At 31.9% G+C, this 22,480-nt stretch overlaps 1 protein-coding gene across 1 annotated transcript; it reads right to left on the reverse strand.

Annotated features, from left to right (window-relative positions):
* Window positions 1-1,417: 1,417 nt before the first annotated feature.
* On the reverse strand, window positions 1,418-2,422 carry LOC132047734 (uncharacterized). The gene has a single exon (XM_059438737.1). It carries the CDS (start codon window positions 2,420-2,422, stop codon window positions 1,418-1,420), a length of 1,005 nt encoding a protein of 334 aa, XP_059294720.1.
* Window positions 2,423-22,480: the final 20,058 nt, after the last annotated feature.

Consider the following 22,480-nt stretch of genomic DNA (forward strand, 5'->3'; position numbering starts at 1 on the left):
AGTTTTAAGCGAAAGACAAAAGTTAAACACTTTCATTTTGACGAAAAAAAATTAAAGACATCCCAAAATAAGGACATTACTGCGAATTCCCCAAGATAGATTCAATAAAGATTACAAGCATTTGGGCTTTTTCTCCACGAGTCTTTCCAGTGATTATTGGTCTCTTAGGAAAAGAATTATGGTCAAGGTGGACAACTCCTCGCTCCCAATATCAGCTACATGAAGATCTCAAAAAGTTGATACATCTTTCTAATTTTGGCAGCTTTATATGTCACTCATTCTATCTACTTTTGATCAAGCTTTCTTTTCTTTCTAAAGTTAAAAGTTAATTTATCATTTGTACACATATAACTGGACGATATTAGAGAGAGAATTATACCTCAGCTGCATTTATTTGAGTTTGCAACTTAAATGATTCAAAAAGTGGTTATAGGGGTCAAAATAACCCATTTAAGAAAAAGTTATCAAAGTACCTTTTGCGCACTAATTTAGTGCGCAATAGGACTAAACTGTAACATTACAGTTAAGTCCTATTGCGCACTAAATTAGTGCGCAAAAGGGGTTATTTCATTTTCCCAACACCAGTGTAATTTCAGAGTTTTGAAATTTCACGTTTTTTCCATACTTTGACGAAAGATTAGTCATGTTTCAAAATTTCGGAATATCAATATTTTATATAGAACCTGATATCATTTTCTGCGAACAATAATGTAGGTTCAATACATCAAGTATACGTAAATGTTTGGATCGTCGTTTTAGGGGTTGTAAAGTGCCCTGAAGTAAGTTTTGTTTGTCAGGAAACTTGTTATCTTTAGGTTTAAGTATTTTATTTTATAAGGTTTTGATTTAAGAGTTTTATTATTTAGTCAAGGCATACATTATTAAGGATATGTTGATTGTTTTCGAGTTTTTTTTTTCTTTTTCCGTTCATAATTCAAGACAATTTGAATACATTGAGAAGAATTAAAATAAATTGATAATGATTTCCCCATTCACGATAAATAAAAATATAAAAAGAAAAGCCATTCCATTTCGACAAAAGACCCACACCCAAGTTCCATAGCTTTTGGTTCGCTATCCCGATCATAATTTTCCTACCCCCAGAGGGAAAGGTACTTCCCTTTTGGGCCGGTTGTGGGCGAGAAGGGATTCGAACTAATTCAAGGAAATTCCAATACATCAAGAAGGATTAAAATACATTCATAATTCAAGACAATCTTGAACCACGAGAGGCTCTTCCACTACGAAAGATTCTTCCACCATCAGAGGTACTTGCACCACCACGGCCCAGTAGGTAACACTAACGGGTATCATGGCCAAACTCCTTACACGTCGAGCACCTTCGAGAGTATGTCCTATCTGGAACATCCATTTGATTGGGAATCCGAGTTCGTGCGTTAACATGAATTTAACGAATTTACTCCTTGTTAGCGATCATTGAAAATGGCTCATTTGGCCAATATGATTGATCACCAAGTGGGTAGAAACCTCTGGCATATGCTTTAAGATAATTTTCAACATTGTATTCGGATGCCACATAAGTGGATACCCTTTTTCTCATTGCCTCGAAACATTTGATGGCATGAGAACACGACACGTGGTATGATTGCCACCTACCATAACTACACGTTCTCATTCTCTCATAAAAGGTATGAAGGTTTCCTCCCTGGCCTTGGTAATAACCTATCCGGACTTCATACACACGTTCAACATAGTTATACTCTACCATCTGGTGTAGCTCACATTTTTTCCTATAATGCTCGAACATTTGTGCAGGTTTTGGCATCAATTTCGCACCATCTGTTAATATGGTTCTGGCATGTCTTGTTTTAGTGGCAAACCGCTCCACAACTGGCTTAAAAGTCATTCTCACCATTGCAATAACGGGCAGTCCTTGAGCAGATTTTAGCAAACCATTGAATGACTCCGAGTTGTTTGTTAGTAGCATCCCCCATCTCCAACCTCCATTCGTATGTAATGTCCATTTCTCAGCCTCTATATCCTTCAACCAATTATATGCTATTGGATTCACTGTCTTGATCATCTCCATCCGTATAAGAAACTTTTTTTGTTGATGCTCCATTGCAGCCACCCACATCAATTTGTTTAGTGTGCTGTTTTCAACTTTTGTTTGGAAATTTGCTTTTGTGTGCCTTAAACAAAAGCGATAGTAAGCAAAGAGAGGCTGCCACCCTGGTAAATTAGTCATACTATGTAATATCGCTTGATGTTGATCAGATAGAACGCATATGCTCATACGATCCGTAATAATATATCGCCTCAAATGTGTCAAAAACATCCCCCATGTGCCATTGCTTTCGTTAGCAGTAACAGCAAAAGCAAGAGGGAATATCGACTCATTGGCATCCATCCCTACTGCAATCAGTAGCTTGATGTCATATACCCTATACATGCGTGTCATCTATTGATATGACTGGCCAACAATGAGCAAAACCATCAATGCATGATTTGAATGTCCAAAACACAAAATTGAAAATATAACCGGCAATAAGCTTCCACTCTACAATAGTACCAGGATTGAATTTCTGTAGAGCTGCCATATACCTCGGTAACTATTGGAAAAAGCCCTCCCATGTACCATAAATCATCTCAAAAGCCCGCCTATATTCGAGATATCCCTTTCTCTTGCTTATCGTTTTACGATATGTTTCTTTAACGTTTCTAATGTAATCTTTGATGGGATACTTGGGCAAGTTTAAACAAAAAACATTTAGCAATGATATGATAATTTAATTGATGCCAAAATTATAATGAACTTGGTCGAATAGCTTACCTTGGGGCTTCGGCAACGTGAACAAGTAACACTTGAGCAATCATATTTGTATCTAAGTTAAATGGTCTGTTTGATTCTCTCCCATATCACAAGTGTGACGTGGGTGGAATTTTGTGATAATCCACATACTATCATGCTTAACAATACCACAAAGCATCCATTGTCAACCTTGATACTGTCGTATGCAAACTAGTCTCAATATCTTTAGGGTTGAATCATTAACCTTAAACTCCCTCATTCCCTGGTAGCTATAAATTTGACCGCCCTTTGCAATGCCTTTTTGGATTTGAACATCATGCCTTTTGTAAGGTGAACTAGATCCTTTACAAGATCGACCAGTTCTTTCCACAATTTATGGCGAATTGGATCATCTTCTTTGGTGTAGACAAAGGCATCAGGACAACCTTGAATATTGTCAAGATATGGAATTACTTCAGAATGCCACTGCATTGGGCTTTCGGCCATCAGTTCTTCTTTGGTTTGGCTGACTTTGCATCATTTCTACTAATTGTAGTTCCTGCATATGGGGATTAACATCAACCTCATCATCATCATCATCATCATCATCATCATCATCGGACTCTTCTGCATTCGGTATTTATCGATATCACTCGATGATGTTTCTATATAATTAGGATAATCATCACCATCAAGTAAAGGGCTCTTCCTACACAAAAAATAGGTAGTATATTTTAAATAACAACATCAAAATATATATGGATTATTTAATATCAAGGTGATGAACCTACCGATAGTGTTCAATATTGTCAGGGTTTGAAGAAGGAACAACTGCACCGAAATCAACATTTGGTGCCACTGGCGAGTTTTGTGTGTAATTTTCTCTACAGAGATAGTTCAGGTATTGTAAATACTAAAAATCAAAAGACTTATATTATTCAATTAATAAAAGTATACCTACCAATAATAATCACCTGCACCGAACTGAGGGGATTGCCCAATATTACTCATATCAGGTGTATAACCCCTAAAAAAAGACCAAAAAAAAAATTTACTATTACCATATGTATAATAAAATAAAGATATGCTACTACACGAAATTATAATTTAAAAATGGATATTTACTAATTTTCACCGTAATTTTGATTAAATTGTTGGCTTAAAGTTTTCGGCGGCACTTGACCAGTCAAAATGTCTCCATATAAATTCAAGTCCGTATAAGTATTACCTTGAGTAGGCTGGACTTGAGGGGCTTCCTGACGACTGTGAGATATCCTTTCAACATACATTTCAAGAACATTGATATTGACTAACCCCCTATATTCTTCTAGCACCATCAAATAGTTCCTTAAAAAGTCATCATCATCGATAGTCCACTCACCATAAAGCACTAAAACTTGTGTTGCAATGGTTGTTGGGTATCAGCCTATTACAGATAATTCACATACACGATTAGTTCTCATTCTTCTGTGTAAGACATTGAGTAATGTTTGGTAATTCAATGTAGTTGGAAACTTAACATGGACTTTTGGTTTATTACTATAACAAACAGTATTATTATCATAAAGAATCTCGCCATTCCAAAATAAAGAAACCTTAACAGTTGAAGGGGGAGAAGACATTTTTTTTTTTTAAGAACTTTGGATTTTTTTTTTTTCAAGAATGTGAAAAATGATGACTTAAACATATGAATTGGACGAGTGTTTACCTCATCCAAACTTCATATTAAATAGAAAAAACTTGAGTTAAAAACTCAAGATTTTGCGCATATAAATGTTGCGCAATATAAGTGTGTATATAAAGCGTCTGAAATTGAGCATGGTGTTGTCACATCAAGTATGTGAAAACTCATATTTTGCGCATATAAATGTTGCACAATATAAGTATGTCATATAAAGCGTCTGAAATTGAGCATGATGTTGTTACATCAAGTACGTGAAAACTCATATTTTGCGCATATAAATGTTGTGCAATATAAGTGTGTCATATAAAGCATCTGAAATTGAGCATGGTGTTGTCACATCAAGTATGTGAAAACTTAATATTTTGCGCATATAAATGTTGCGCAATATAAGTGTATCATATAAAGCATCTGAAATTGAACACGGTGTTGTCACATCAGGTATCTGAAAACTCAATATTTTGCGCATATAAATGTTTCGCAATATAAGTGTGTTATATAAAGCGTCTGAAATTCAGCATGGTGTTGTCACATCAAGTATGTAAAAACTCAATATTTTTTGCATATAAATGTTGCACAATATAATAAAGAGCCTGAAATTGAGCATGGTGTTGTCACATCAATACGTAGTATATAACATGAATGACGAAGAACTAGCATTCACATTAAAACAAGTTATTATGGCATTTTGGAACCAATTTTCTGATGTTGCTTCTATTACATGTTTTACCCCAACAGACATATTCGAAGTAATGGGTAGGACATGAGAACTAGATGAACATGATTTTTATTACTCAAATAACTCGAACAACAAATACGATCAAGAATACAATAATACAATGAGAGATGAGTGGAATTGGCATGTTAGAGAGGATGAAATGCTAGAACAAAACTTGAGGGCACTGGGACTCAAACGTCCAAAAAGTCGTGCTACGTCAATGCCTCGTAGTACACCACAAGAGTTCAATTTTGCTATTAACCTTTTTCGCGAAGCGGACAATCGGATGAAAATACGTTGCCTCAGAGTAGAATATGGTCAACATGGTTACATCAGATTCAGATCCAAGTGGGATTCGGACTGTGAGATGTCCGATAAAGATGAATCCCCATGATCATATTAATATTTTTTGTAATAAAGTAAGTAGGTAGGGTCATAAGGAGGACCCCAAGGGTACTTGGGGCTTTGCAACTATATAAGTAGCCTTTCATTTATTATTAAACTACAAAATACTCAATGTCGAGTAGTAGAATTGTACATTACTCGGTATTCCTTCCAAATGATTCAAATAGCAGTGGTGATGAAAGCTCAAATCATAGCAGCTATTCCGATGAGCCGAGTTTTCTTGATAACAATGAATTCATGCTAGATGATTTGAAGCCCCACCTTTTAATAGAGCATAATGATAATTTTTGCAACGTGAAATATTCAGATCCACGAGAATATTATTGTGGGTTACACCAAGAATGGGCATATCGGCATGCCGAATCAGAACGTCTTGTTCGTGACTTAAAAAATCTCAACGCTCAAATCCCAACAAGGTTCTCAATGACCATCCCTCGAGTAGGTGGACACACTTGCGAGCTTGCCGTACAAAGGATTAGAAAAGAAAACAACAAAATGCTAGCAAGATGTTTTAGATTTTACATGTTAAAGTTGGCCGAAGAACAAGCATTATCAATAGGTAGAGAACTAACATCTACAGAAAGAAGATATGTCTTAAAAAATCCAAAATATTGTTCTGAGGACGATTTTGAGGACTTCTATTCTAATGATGATTAGGGATTATTTTGGTTTACTATCTTAGTTTTTGGGTCATTTAAGTTTCGGACTCATGCGGTTAATTTGTATTTTTAATAAATTATGAAGTCGTGAATTTGAAAAAATTTAGTATGTTTTTAATTTGCTTTAATTGTTATAGTCTATTATTAATTTATATAAGCTTCTTGGAGTTAATAATACATAGAAAGTTCAACAATTCACAATTTTAAAGAAAATACAAATAAATCAGTACATAAAAGGTGCCGATTACGTAATACGTGAAAGCGTACAACTAGTTAAAACAAAATACATAAAAATAACAAAAAAATATATAGAAACAATAAACTTAAAAAACAAAATACATAGAAATAATAAACGACAACAGGATAGCATAAATAATCTTCCAAAATTTCAGTTTTTCTTTCAAAGCATTTTTCTCATGTTGAGTGTCTCTAAGGTTAGCCTTGAAAAAACTTTATTTTTCTGTGGATTCTTTTGACAAGACCTCCAAAAGTTCAACTTTTTTCTTGAGCTTCCATATGCTTAAATTGCAAGTCAAACTTCACGGAATCTCTAACGATACGTGAAGTCGCAGTATCTCTATCAACAAGAGGCTTTTTAAACTTCGCCGCCACCGTTTTATCCATGGGAATGCTATCTTTCCATCGAAAATGTTTGCAACCATTCATATCCTATAAATATTACAAGAAAATCAGTTTTTGAAAGTAAAATATGTGGATAATGTGAAAAAAGTCTAAACGCTTACAACTTGTAAAAACACTTACTTCGGGCACTTTACAACGCAAAAAACGACAAACGGGATTGTCTTGGGTCCTTGATGTTCTTAGCTTACAATAATAGCCGCATTCACAAACATCGGGCTGTACAGTAAAGTTTGACGTTTCGGAGGTTTGAGACATTATTTTGGGGGGTGAAGTATGTTGAAAGAGTGAAAATGGAGGTGAAGAGTGAATTGAAAAAGGCCAACTGATGGAGTTAATATAAGTACCTTTTGCGCACTAAATTAGTGCGCAAAATGTACTTTGATAATACTTTTTTAAATGGGTTATTTTGGTCCCTACAACCACTTTTTGGGTCATTTATGCTGCGGACCTGCATTTATTTGGAGTCAAAAGTTTCAAATTCAACCTCGTCCCTTTTGTGTGTCACGAGTACAAGGAACTCAATGAAAAGGATTGAGTTTTATGCTTTCCTTTTTCTCAATTATACTAGCGGTCTATGCCGTCTTTGTAGCATTACGCCCAACATTTAGATTATAGTGCGTATGTGTATATAGTTATTTTTGAATGGTGATTATATATATATATATATATATATATATATATTATGTTCAAAGCACTATTAATATAATATTGTAGTTTGTCTTTCGTATCTAAAACTTTATTATATTAATGGTTGCTACGAATACAAAATCGGCAAATTTATTAATATTTTTAAAAGAGAAGACTTGTTTAAAAAGAAACTATTTTCCTCTCTTTGAGATAAAACAATAGCAATATTTAAGCATCAGTTGATACTTTTAATTTTAATTCGATAAATTTAAAAGTGTAAAATACTTAATATGGGGCCCAAAAAATTTTTTTTTTTTACAAATTTGTTTTTTATTTTTTTTAGGGGTTGATTAATATGGGGCCGGACGACGAAAAAGTGCCCGATGGGGTTCAATTTTTTTTTAAAAAATATTGCTTGATTTTATTAATATGGGGTCCGCTTTATTTTTTTCCATGAGTTTAGAGATGGTGAGTTCCAATTTTTTTTCCTTTTTTTTTAATTGCTCGGTGTTATTTAGTATGGGGCCGACACCCCTTTTTTTTTTGGAGAATGGACGATGAAGCAAAGTCTAAACCCACGCTTTATATAGTTTTTCTTTTTTTTATTTTTATTTTTTATATTCTTTAGTGTTATTTAGTATACCTTTTGAATATTATTAGTTTGCACTATTTTTATGCATATATATATATATAGAAAGAAATACGATTAATATAACGTGTAGTTTTGTCTTCGTATCTAAATCTTTATTATATTAGTGTTTGCTACGAATACGCATCGTGTTTAATATGGGGCCCACATTTTTTTTAATATTGTTTGTTTTTTAAATATGGGATTCACTTTTTTTTTGATATTGTTTGATTTTGTTAATATTTTTACACACACACACACACACACACACACACACACACACACACACACACATATTTTTATATATATATATATTTATATATATATATATATAGACTATGTTCAAAATACGATTAATATAACATCGTAGTTTGTCTTCATATCTAAATCTTTATTATATTAGTGCTTGCATGGGGTCCACTTTTTTTTTTCCCAAAATACGATTTTAGATGTGGTGAGTTCACTTTTTTTTTTTTTAATACTTTTTTTTTTCAATATTGATTTTGTTGTTTAATATGGGGCCCACAATATATATATATATTATGTTCAAAATACGATTAATATAACATTGTAGTTTGTCTTCGTATCTAAATCTTTATTATATTAGTGTTTTTACGAATACGCATCGTGTTTAATATGGGGCCCACATTTTTTTTTAATATGGGATTCACTTTTTTTTTCAATATTTTGTTTTTTAAATAATTTTGGATTACTTTTTTTTTAATACTCGAATGTTTAATATGGGGCCGATTTTGTTAATATGGTCCACCTTTTTTTTTACATTGATTTTGGATATGGTAGTTTTTTTTTTAATATTCGATGTTGTTTATATATATGGGGCCCATAATTTTTTTTTTTAAATATGGGATTCATTTTTTTACATTATTAATTTGATTTTTTTTGGATGATTTTGAGTTAAAAACTTTTTTTAATACTCGATGTTGTTTAATACGCGGGCACACACACACACACACACACACACACACACACACACACACACACACAAAAATATATTTATATTATATATAAATTTTTTTTTTTTTTTTAGGGGTTGATTAATATGGGGCCCAAAATTTTTTTTTTTTTTTATGGGGGGTCCACAAACGGACGACGAAAAAGTGCCCTCAACTGCCTCTTCTAAATAGTAGTAATAAAGACTCCATGGAGCCAAAAATTAAACTAACGACTAAATAAATAAAATTTAATTAAGGAGGATCTAATAACTATCAATAATTGACCTCAAGCATCGTGAATTCACAATAAATATTAGTGGGCCTTCATCACAGTTTGCACTAAGAGACAATTGGAGAAGAGGGTAGGCCCTTCACGTGAATTGGCAAGGCCCCATATATTTTTATGGGTTTTTGAAAATCAAAGCTTTAGCATTAGTGTTATTAAAGTTGTGTGTCATTTCATATCTTCTGAATATCCACTACTATTTTCTCTTTTCAATCCACTAATATTCCTCTATTAAGTGATTTGGCACTTGATTTGATGATCCTAATAGGATAACAACCTTTAAGGGTGGGTATTTAAAGCTTGTTAGTCATAATTCAGAGGAACAAAATACGATATTTATCTCATAATATTCGGTTATCGATAGTTAATACGTCTAAATCTCATTTATCCATCTCCGAGATCATCAAAAATTCTAACTTTAACTAATAACGTATATAAGACAACATTAATCATGTTTCCTGAAGTAATTATTTTGCCCCTATATCTCTTAAATCATAATTTTAGAATTAAAAGAGTTGAAAACAACATGTTAAAATTTTGTTAAATTCGCTTGACACAAGAGCATCACTTGACTTTTATCATTTAATTAGATGTGAAGTTTAATGAGATTGGACATAGGTCTATCGGTCACGCAAAACAAGTGTGTGATCTTTAACGATACTTATTTTTTTTTGCTCCAGGTACATGACTTAGTTCTTTGCAGTCTTTACACCCTTTAAATTGTTGATATATAAACTAGATACCACACACTTAATTTGATCTATTTGTTACCGTGAAAGGAAAAAACATGATCTTTAGTGACAATATTTGCATAATGGTGAAACTTTTTATGTTATTCTCACTATCTTACACATATTATTACTAAGATGGAAAGTAAGATCTACTTTTGAAGTTTTAAGTTTAGGATTTTTATAATATATTGATTTTAATTTTTTTTGTCAGACAAATAAATTCTTGACGCGTTCTAGTGAAAGGTCGGACTTGGTGCTTCAATTAAAAGTTATTCCACTTATATCATTTCCAATTTAAATAAGCAAAGTTTTAAATTTTAGTGTTCCTTGTGTGGCCTTTAATTTTAGACATAATCAACAAAAAACCACAAAATGTAGTACGGATCTATTTTCTATTTAAAAAAGGAATAATTTTTGGTGGGCCTGTCTGAAAACCACTTAAAAGTCTTGATGCCAAGTGAAAAATTCATCCTAGTGAAAGAGGGGTCAGTGGACCTAATTAGCTAACTTTAGGGGAAAAAGCTAGCTGTACTGATGGACCATGGGGGAAGATTTTAATAAAAAATGGAAAATGGAAAGAGACCATGCAACTAACAGCCTAATATTTCTCGTTCACAAATGTAATCTTATTATTAATCACACGTTGTGAAATAATAGCGTTTGGTACCCCAGTTAATTACCATTTTAACTTAACAATTTAGTTGAAGGATCTGTCCTTGCAAAATGTTTTTCTCTTTCAGTTTTATGTTATAATCTTAGTGACTATTGTTCAACATTGAGCTAAAATAGACACATTTTGTAACACGATTAACACTAGGGTTCAACTAGGAGTAATACATTTCAAGAAATTATTTTTGTTTGACAGAAAGTGTATTTGTCACACACACAAACTTTTATTTCCAAAAGGAAGTATCAGTTTCGACATTTGTCAAATTAACATATGTATGTAAAGTACCTCTTGAGTCTTGACTTAGAGGGACTTCGTTCTTTTTTTTTTTTTTTTTTTCTTTTTCTTTTTTAATAATAATAATAATAATAATAATAATAATTATATCCGGTTCGCGCGTACCCCCATACGATATTATCAAGCGCTTCCTACCAAAGATTCTTTAATAATAAAATCCGAACTCACCTAATATACTCATACATCCATATTATCAACACATGGTGGTGTTAATATTATTATATATTGTTATAATTTAATAATAATGAAGAATTTGGTAAAACTAATAAGAAAAGCGGTACAAAAATGTTAAGCTTCTAACTGCTATACATGTTAGACATTTTCTTTTATTTGCTTTTACGTATTTTTCTTTAATTGTTTGGGCCAAGACCATATTGAGTTCCTTATAGTAGAAGAGAAAACAATATTAGAAAATGAGGAAATATTTCGTGGGATTCGAACCTTTAGTAATAGGTACTTCCCAATTCCTATTGGTTCCTATCTCTATTGCGGTTCGATAGAACCTATACTCTCTTATTCGAACTTATATAGGTACCAAAAATAAGAAAATAAACGTATAGTATTTCAAAACTAATACTCTCAACTTAGAACACGCAACACTTAAATTATGAGTTTGTTATTGGAAAAGTTTATTAAAAAACTTTTTCTATCAAAGTGTTGAGTAGTCAAGAGAAAGAAGAATTAATTACACACACAATCTTGGTTATGATCTTCACTCGTGATCTTGAAGCATGCTACGGTTCCTTCCTTATACTTGGTTACCTTAAATAAAAGCAAGAAAAGAGGTTGGACAAAGACAAGATAAAGAAGGAAATAGTAGGAAAAGCAAACCAAAGGAGAAAAAATAGGGATGATTCTCTTCTTTTTATTGTAAAAAACATTAGGTCCCACAAACCACGTGTGGTGATTTGAAAATACCTTCAAGCTTCAAGGACAATACCCCACACTCCTAGATCACCAAATAATTTTGCATGTCTATAAACCTTGATGTGCACTCCCCTTGGTTTCCAATAATATTAGTCATTTTAAAGTTTTGAATTTAGTTTATCATTTTAGAAATTAAGAATTCATACTATTATATTTTCTCTTTTTTCCAAATTTACTCTTACAACGCCAATTAATAAAATACTCCTTTAATTAAGTCAGAAGTTTAAATAAATAATTTAAATAAATAAATAATTTAAATAAATAAATAACTAAAAATTACTCGTATTAAATATCTTCTTTAAGGGAAGCTCAAATTATGTAAAACTTAGATACGGATTGTATGGCCGGAGAGAGTATTAACACAGACGTACGGATAAATGTAAAAGTAACAAATATGGACGTACTAAGCCAAGAAGAACCAAATGCATGATGGTTCCTTTTTTTTTTTTTTTTTTTTTTTTTTTTGGGTTAATACGGAATAGTCCTTATTGAATGCATTGGCGGTAGGGTCAATTCAACCTGTCTGAATATTATGTACGTATCTCACAATTTTTAGCAAGGTTTCCCAACAACAATGCTCATGACATAGTGCTTATTTTTTCTTTTTTAGTGTGTGGAAAAGGTTATGATCTCTGTCTTTTTGCGCTATCTAATATTGGGAAGCTGGAATATCAAAGGGCATGAATTAAGGATGAACATGAATAGATGAAAAAGAAGAATGAGATGGACAAGAGTATGGTAGAAGAAGATGAAAATAGCAAGAAAGAATATGCAAAAATATGACAGTCAGAATCAATATCTCTCATAAATATACTGTATATAGCTGGATGGCACCTGTTCCGACATAGTGACCTTTCAATATAAGTCTAATAGTGCTAGTTAATATCAATGATTCGAGTATTCAGGATTAGAGATTCATCTTGTATTTTTAAGAAATGAAAGATATCTGTGCGAGTTACGTAGGTGTAAATATTCACCCCTGATCAAACCACGAAATGGTCAAATCATACAAGATTCCTCTCTGATCAAAATGACAATTTTTCTTCCTTCGTGATTATACTGAATTCTTCATATATGTGGGTACATCCGGTAATTTCGACCAACAACATTGAACTACATTTATGTTCCACATATTATTCATTTTTAATTGTTTTTTCCTAGCTTTCAATTACTTATCCTGACAGAGAATGTAAAACTTGCCTAATTTAAAATTTCAAATTCTTATTGTACCAAATCTGACACAATTAGATTTACCAACAATGAATTTAATAATGTCTGTAAAAAATATTTATTAAAATGCTAAAAAAAAAACTAATACGTCAGGGTGCATAATTAAGTTATGTATACTCTGCAAAGATGGAGCCTAGTAAAATATTATTGAAGAACACTGTTGACATATATACTCTTAGCAACTTTTGATGAATTGTCCAATTAGAAAATATCTGTGAGGAAGCAGGTAGGATATAGGAATTAGCATCTATTTTATTATTAGTAAAACAAACTAGTGGAAACACAAAGTCAGGAGACAGTATCTCATGACTGGATTTTTTTGGCTCCAATTAACAAGCCTTTCTTATCAACATTATTTAATGAATCTACTTCCACAGGAGCGTGGGTATCAGCTACTCTATTTATTTTGGATTTTTTTTTTTTAAACCTGAGGCGAGATACCTCCAAGTGTCTCAATCTGGAGATTTTTGATGCCAAAAGTAAACTAAGGAAAGGGCAAAGCTTTTGTTTATTTTTTTCAGTATCAAAGCACCAACTCATTTAATAGCCCAAGTGTGAGTTTCCTCGCTAAGACACAAACGCAGGAAGCATAATTTATATATATATATATATATATATATATAAATAACTAATTACTGTAGGCTAGATATATTGAAACCTGTATAGTAGGTGATTTTGTGCAGTTTAACTTGGAGACAGGGATGTTCAAATCCACCTCGTGTACTGGATCAGTTCTTCTTGTGGAGATTAATGTAAATACCCAGATACTACTGGGAAATTGATTAAAAAAAAGCGTGAGTTTCCTGAAAAATTAGTTAGGGCCACTTCAAAAATATATTTCTTTTATATGTCCTTGGGGAGGAAGGAAAAACCTAGACAGAAGGATGCATCATTATTTAAACTAGCTAAGACTTCGATTTTTTGAACTCCTTTGTTGACTTTCCTCCCCTCTGAAACTCGGCAAACCTGCCTGTAAGAGAGCTAAGCATGTTATAAAGTCATTAATATTCTTATAGTGAGAGTCTATATAGTATATTATTGAGTTAGTTCACTCAGGCACTTCTTTTTGTTAGTCATATGATATTCCGAATTCACTTATTTAATTACTTCAAGTTTGAAATGCGCCAGATCCATTACAGGGATGGGGTGAAATTTCATATCAAAATTTCTCAATTCTTAGGATATGAATGATATCCGGTTAAGTGCGAAAAATCTCATTCTTCCAAACTCATACCTTGATGGATTCCAAATGATTAATTACTCTTGAAAAGAAAGCAAAGGCAAGGGATTTATTATGAAATTGGCATAAGAAATACTACAGCAATTAGGTAGCTTCTTCAAAAATTTCCTTTTTTAGGATGACAGTGAATCTCTCCTACCCATAAAAATGCTGCCCTGCACAGAAGCACCATAGAATAATGCTGAACCAGAAAACACTACCTGATGGTTGGACCCATCTCTCTTGGAAAAATTCTCGACAAATTTGAGAAATTGACTCAATACTATTTACATTATTACTTGAAAAGAAAAAAGAAGGAATGTTAGGTTCACAGGAAAGTTCCTTAATTTGGATAATATGAAACCGTATTCGTTTGTTTTGAATGAACACCTGACATAAATAAGCCAACTACTATTTTTCTAACCCTACACAACATAGCTCACCTAAGCACGCAAACCGCTAGCGAATGAAATTTTGTTATTGTTCCATCAGAATTTCGCAATCAATGCCAAATTAGTTAGGAGTCTGGCTATATAAATTCGTTGTTTCGTTTTTCACCACTTGAGATCATTTTATTAAAATACTTAATAAATTTAGATCGTTCTATATAGATCCTTTGCTTCCAGTGTATTGTGTTTTTAGCTAGATGTTAACGGAATTTGAGGTATTATATTGGATTAATTTTTTTTTGGATCACAATTCATTTCGGTTTCTCTTTCGTTATGGTTCAATTTGGTTAATTTTAGATATTTTATTCTTAAGCTGTTTTCGGTGGAAACAAATAATCAGTTAGAGATTTGTATTTTAAGAGTTTAAAGACAAGTAAGTCGTATCCAATCCCGGAAACTCTCCTTTTGGGATTAATATAGGTGATTATCAGAATTAGATTGAAAAAACCGAGCTTAAGAAATGATAAAATCAATCGATATATGTATATATTCCAAGAAAATCTGTGTGCCCGGATGTGTATCGCCTTAGAGAAAAAAATAAGAGGTGGGTGACAAGAGTGGTGAGATGTCTTAGCTTACATGATAAGCTATCTATATAGAAATCAAAAAAACTTTGAATTTGAATTAAAAGGTAAACGCACCCATGTGCAATTTAAAGACATCTAATCGAGGTTTATTGATAAGTAGGTGGAAGTGGATGCCTGCAGAGGTTATCTTTGTATCCGAACTTTATAATGTATAAAGATTTAAAATTGATTATACCCCCTAAAATTTAGGTAGCTGATTATAAATTCTAAAATGTTTAATTCAAATTCTGAATTTGAAGTAGTTAGGCATATATTTCGTGGAAAAATGGTTAAAAAATTATCTCCTTTTTCGGCTTTTCTCTATTTATATTTTTTTTATTTTGTATTCTCTCTTATTGATCTGCTATATCTTATTTAAATAAATAATAAAAAAAACAATCACTAATTAGAAAAAACAACCGATGCCTTATATGAGTCTAGAAAATCTTCCCAAAATTTGTGGAGATAACTAAGTAATCAGTTACATATTATCAAAACATAAAATTAAGAGAGATTTAAGGAGAACTTTATTAAGAAAGATTTGAGTGGAAGTTACAAAAATGATGAAGCGGGCACCTAAATAAGGTATGAAATAATAGAATATCAATCAATAATGATACATAATTATGGTATATTTATTTTTGTGCAAATTTTTAGGCAAAAAAAAGGGTGATAAATTTCTGGAGTCGTTCTATTTATGCCATCAACCAACTCTCCAAACATCCTCCTTGCTTTTGCTTTTCATTGCTTAAAATTTTCAGTGTTTATAATCTATATTACATGTGTAGTTTCTTGATTTTATGTTGTTTTGCATAATTGTGATATAAAGGTGATTGACTTTCTTTATTTTTTTCCTTTTTATCCTTTCAACATCAGGTTATGGTAGAGTACGAGATCAAGCATGTTGATGAGAAGTTTTCGATCAAGCATGTTGATGAGAAATTTTCTCAAGGACATCACTAATTCAAAATAAGAACATGGAGGTTCCCATCAATTCACAACGTATGTTTGGAACAAGAAAATTATTTATCGCGAATGATTGGAATTATTCATAGTGTTGATAGTTGGTAAGTTTGGTGAATGCTTGATTTGGATACAAAAGTTTATACTTCCTCTGTCCCAATTTATGTATACTTTTCGCTTCCCAACATTCATATCTGAATTTTGATCATCATCTTGAGATATTTTTTTTTACCAAATTGATATGATAAAAGTTGTAACTTATTTTTCATGTTGTTTTCAAATAAAATATTAATTTTCAAATATTGAGTTAATCTATTCCAATTTAGCTTCAAAGTTTAATCAAATTGACTCTCAAAAAGTGAAAAGTATCTCATAAATAGCATTTTAATATGATTAATATTCTTTAATTTTATCCGCGCATCGCGCGGGTACAAATACTAGTTATCAAATATAACAACACATTTCAAAATATAGCATTTAGGAAAATTAGGATCCCTTGATTTTAGGCTCATATTATGGTCTCTGCCTACCACCTAACTAAAATCCTTATTTTTCAAATACTCCAGCCGCCGACCCATTTTCCATCCCAACTCTGGCCGCCTTCGTAACTCCGACCATTGACGTGATGACGACGACATCATCCTCTTTTCCTCCTCTTTGTCCTTCCACGGAGTCGAAGTAAATCATTATCGATTTTTCATCTTATAAAGAAGTTGCTAATACCTTGTCTTCAAACTCCATGAAAAGTTCAATTGAGTAATCTTTATCCAACGAAACACTTCTCTTCTTATTATTCTTTTTGTATGGAAACGAATTTTGTATTGTTATGATGAAATGAGTGGTGGTTATGGTGGTTTGTGACTATGCTTTAAAGGTGGAATGAATGTGTGTCTGGTATGTATTATATGTATATGTCTTATGTATCACATTGTAGTGAGTACATACAACAACATATAAATATGTGTATTATTATATGTTGCGCGTATATCACGGGTATGTCTTGTGTAAGTCAATGTATGTGATGCATATGACAAAGTGTATATAATAACATACACAGGATATACAATGATATACAATCTATACATGGAAAAATAAATTCTGGAAGCCATAGGAGAGAACTCCCTCCAAAAAACTCTGGTGAACAAAACATCAAAGGACAGAGTCGACGAATGGAACGACGACGAAAAAAAAAAAAAAAAAAAAAAAAAACAAGGGTCGGGGATGGAAGGAGGGGTGTTCATGGTACGGTATGGTATTGGGAACTTCTATGTATTTGATAATTTTCATTTTTCGATTTTTAAAAATACTATACCATTACTCATATTAAATTAATTTGATATGGTTCGGAAATTTCACGAGTTTGATTTTGCGATAAAGAAAGTCCGGACCCCGGGAATTGTTTGATTTCAACTTTACATATATATAGAAAAGAATTATTACTTCGAATTTTATAGAAATGTCTAATTATATTATATTAACACCTTACACATGCATAAATATTCAAGGAAAGCAAAAGAAATCTCCTTCGCTATTCAATTATCGCAAAACAATCAATTACTATAAAGTTTATATAATCTAATAAGCAAAAATCAAAATATACACAAGTTTAACAAAAAGAAAAAGATTGAGAAATACAAAGACAGTAAAAATGAAATACCCAAACTTGAGTTGTATGTCTAAGACAATCCGGAGCAATTTTAAAGATGGCAGTAAATGAGATTTGATTTGTACTGTATATGTTAAAGACTTGGTTCTTGTGCATTATTTGTTAAACATCAAAACATGAATTCAGCTCAGCTCAACAATAGCACCTGAAATTCTCTTTTTAATTCTTTGTCACATCGTATGGGATGATTACGACAACCACTTGCCGTTTTACCATTAGATAGAGAAATAAAAGGGTAGTAGCTGGTTTTAAGAACATGGTGGAGGTGGAAGAAGAAATAAAAATCGGGTGCTTCCCATCCGATAGGCTACGTTCACCCAAATGTTTCCTTTTGATTTAATATCTTTATAATGACGAAATAGGGATATTTTTTCTTATTGTCCTTACTTGCGTTCCAATTGCTAAATTATCTCGATAGCGAGGCATATAAAATGTAGATAATATTTGATAGTAAAGAGATTAATTTGACCCTTTCCCCTAAAATAAAGTGTTATAATCAATAATAATTGAGGATCATTTTTCACTTAATTTGAAAAAGTCGACAATAAGTAGCTCATTTTGATAGATAACGTAAAAAAAAGACAAAAAAGGTTTCCCTTATATTTCAAGATAGGTTCAAAATAGTCTCTTAAATATATTTAGAGCAATTTTTATCCTTTGAATTTGTTAAGGAGAAATTGACATAAATAGTTACCCACCAAAATAATAGGTTTAAATTCTTTTAATCACCCATAAGCGAGGGCGGTGTGTTCGCATGAAGGGTGTGTATTCGAATCCGAGGGATTTACCCTCGACAAAAAATTACATGTGTTACATATAAGGTATTTTTATATGTTTTATGTACATATATATATTTTGTACACCTTGAGGTTTATATTGCTAAACAAAAAAAGACATTTTAATTTTTCAAGAACTCTTGTTTTGACAAAAGCATAAGATCTTGGAGTAATGGACTAATCACTAATGATTAGGATTTATGCCGCTAGACCGGCGATATTGATTTTCGGTTCCATCCATATATAAGTTCTAGTTAGCGCATTTTTGTCTTTGTACAATTGTTGTGTGGTTATTTGCTGCATTAGTTGGTGGTGCAAATTCTACAATTTCTATTAATCATGAAAAAATAAAAGAAGGGTATATTTGCACATCTGTATACTGCAAATTTTCCAAATCAAGATTTGTCAAACAACTTAAATTAAGTCATTACTTTGGCAAAAGAAAACTAGCAAGAACTAAAGTTAATCGAAATAGTTCAAGTTGGATGTAGTCTTTTACTAAAGGTGAGCCACAAGTTTCAATTAGAATTGATGTGTTTTTAAAACAAATTCACATAGAATTACTGAATTAGTGTATTAACATGATCAGTCTAGGGTCTGAAAACTGAAAAGAACTAGCATCTAATTACAACAGACCAGAAATTTATGTTACTAGCTGCTTACTGAAGAAGTATCTCTAAAACGACAGGATATACATATATTATGAGTATAATGGTGGTTTAGTACATTAATCCTATTTAATTAAGTAAATGCATTAATTAAAGCTGTCACATCACTATTAGGTGTGAGCTTTATGAATCCGGTCAAAGTGATTTTTCTGATAGTCGGAGCAAAGTAAGATGATTTTTATATAACAAAAAAAAAAAAAAAAATAATTAAGTGAATGTTGCGCAATGAACACAAAGCTGAATGATCACCATGAAATTTATTCGTTTAATTCCATTCTCTCATAGCTTTTGCCAACTCTCTAAATGAGCGTTAAACTCCACCTACACAAGAAGGAATTGTGTGTGGTGCATGTATATACTCATTCACTCCCATTATTTGGCGTTTTATTACTAGTAATGCTATACCGATCGAGGAGTAAATCAAGAATCAATCATGAATTACTTAGAAGTTGGAACACTTGCTAGTAGAAGAATTGACAAGACAAGCAGGGTGTCTTCAACTAATCACTCATTTTTAATGTTTTAGCAGGGTGTCTTCAACTAATCACTCATTTTTAATGTTTTCTTTCCCTGGAAAAAGAAACACATTAGCTTCTAGTACATGTTTAGTCTGCATTAATTTTGAAGTCCCCTAAATTGAAGCTTATTTGTATTGACTGGAAAACCTTGAAAGAGGTTGAGACTTTGAGGTGACAAATAAGTCTCCTTGAAGTGTGAAATTTGTTATTTTAAAACTAACAGACTATTTGTTACAACAAATAAAAATGACCTGATAGTATTAAAAATTTCTTATATTGACGGTTAAACTAGGGTGAAAATCGAAGATAAAGCCAAGATACAATGAAAAGAACCCAATTTAATTGCTTTTAATATCCCACGATTTATTCTACAAACTAACAATCTTCAAACAACTAAACAGAATTTAAAAAAAAAAAAAAAAAAGAAACAGTATAGAATTGAATAAGGCTGAAATTATTTTAAACGAAATGATGAACAGCAAGCACTCACAGATCACAATATTGAAACAACTTTCGAAAATGAAAGGTTTCCATATAGTAATTTTTAATCGTTGGAATTCACAGTGCTTCACAATATAATAAACCGAAACAGAAAGCCTCTTTTGGCTAGAAGAAACACTAATCATTCCAATCAAATAGTACTAACCAGACAATAGACAAAAAGGGGGTTTGATAAAAGGTGAAAAGGAGGAATGATTAATTACATTACACAAATAATAATAGTAGTACACATCTTAGTGCTCAAGAGAAGGAATTATGAAATTAATCTCACCTTGGAGAACATGCCTGATGGGCAAAGACAAATTTTGGACGGACTCTCAAGGTTCAATTGAATTCATTACTTTCGACTCGAACTTTGTAAATCACACTGATTTAGGTTTAGAGCCAGTCATATGGAGAATTCCAAAGAGATCGCATGATCCCACATTAGACCAGTTGTTTGAACTGGTTAATTTGGGACACAGGATCAATGCGATCCCTTTGGAATACTCCACCAGCACTATGTATTAATTGCATATTCACGTAAAAAGCTGGGCAGTCAGTTCAGCGAGGGTTGATGATTCCTTCTGGTGAGGTTTTTATATTTATAAGAGGATAATTGGAGAAAAATGGGAATGCACTGCACGAAACTCGTGCAACCCTTTTGTTTGAATATTACTATTCATGCATTTGGTGTGTTGGTGGGATCAAAGGTTGTTAGACTGTTTTGGTTTCACTAGATTTTTCATCTTCATCCTAATTTGATGCCTATTACCTATTTAGCCTTTATGGACACCCCACTCCTCGATTGAATAATTCAATGATCAAGAATCCACAATTTAAACTATGATATCTTACGAATTCTAATTCCATTTCCCCCCATTATTTTTCGAAGAAAGAAAACATATATGTGTCAATGACCTTGCGCCAATTTAATTTTATTTGTTCTTTTATGTAAAAACTTTTGGGAAGTCTGGTAGTTATCATCATTTTAAAATTTTCTTAAAATGGTACATAACGTATTAAATGAACCATTAGAGGAAAGTTAGATGCTGTTTGGTTAAAGCTTATAAGCTAGTTAAAAACATTTTTAGCTTATGTTTGACAAATATCAAAGTGCTTAGAAGCCAAAATCTGCCAAAAGTTATAAGTTGGCCATCCCCAACTTATGACTTTTCAGCTTATAAACACGTGGTTGGACCAAAATTTTTTACTCTTCTATTCATAATATTTTTTCAATTCTCAAAATATCATTTCCAAAATAAGACTCCTAACTTCATCTTCACTCGGTATTTGTCATTCCTCCTTTTCTTTACAAAAATATATTTAGATTTATTTGTTTTTTGCCAAAATGTAAGCGTATTTTAGGAGTTCTAACAAAGAACAACTTATTACTCCCTCCGGATCCAAAAAAGAGTTCACTTAGTCATTTGCACACACCTTAAGAAAATATTAACTCCTAGACAAAAATAGATAATTTGACTAAACTACCCCTAATTAAATAGGCATTGGGATTTGATCATATAACACTTAATAACGGCAAATATGAAAAAATAAGATTAATTCTTTCTTGATTTGCTAAGTGGACTCTTTTTTTGATCCAAGAAAAAAAAGGCTAAGTGGACTCTTTTTTTTTTTATTCGGAGGGAGTAGCACTTTTTTATCAAACACATATATAACTGCTTTAACATTTTCAGAATTTTTATCCAAACATATAACTGCTTATTTATAAAAATCAGTTTCACCATTTCAAACATCACTTGAAATTTATTACTCTCTCTGTCCCAATATATGTGATACACTTTCCTTTTCAGTCTGTCCCAAAAAAGAATGATACATTTCTATATTTAGAAATAATTGAACTTAAAACTTCTCCTTTTATAATTAATGAAATGATTTACGGCCACACAAATATCTTTGACTTATTTTAGATCACAAGTTTCAAAAATCTTCCTTTTTTTTCCTTAAATTT

This window comes from Lycium ferocissimum, chromosome 2 (genome assembly GCF_029784015.1).
Source record: "Lycium ferocissimum isolate CSIRO_LF1 chromosome 2, AGI_CSIRO_Lferr_CH_V1, whole genome shotgun sequence".
Classification (NCBI taxonomy): Eukaryota; Viridiplantae; Streptophyta; class Magnoliopsida; order Solanales; family Solanaceae; genus Lycium; species Lycium ferocissimum.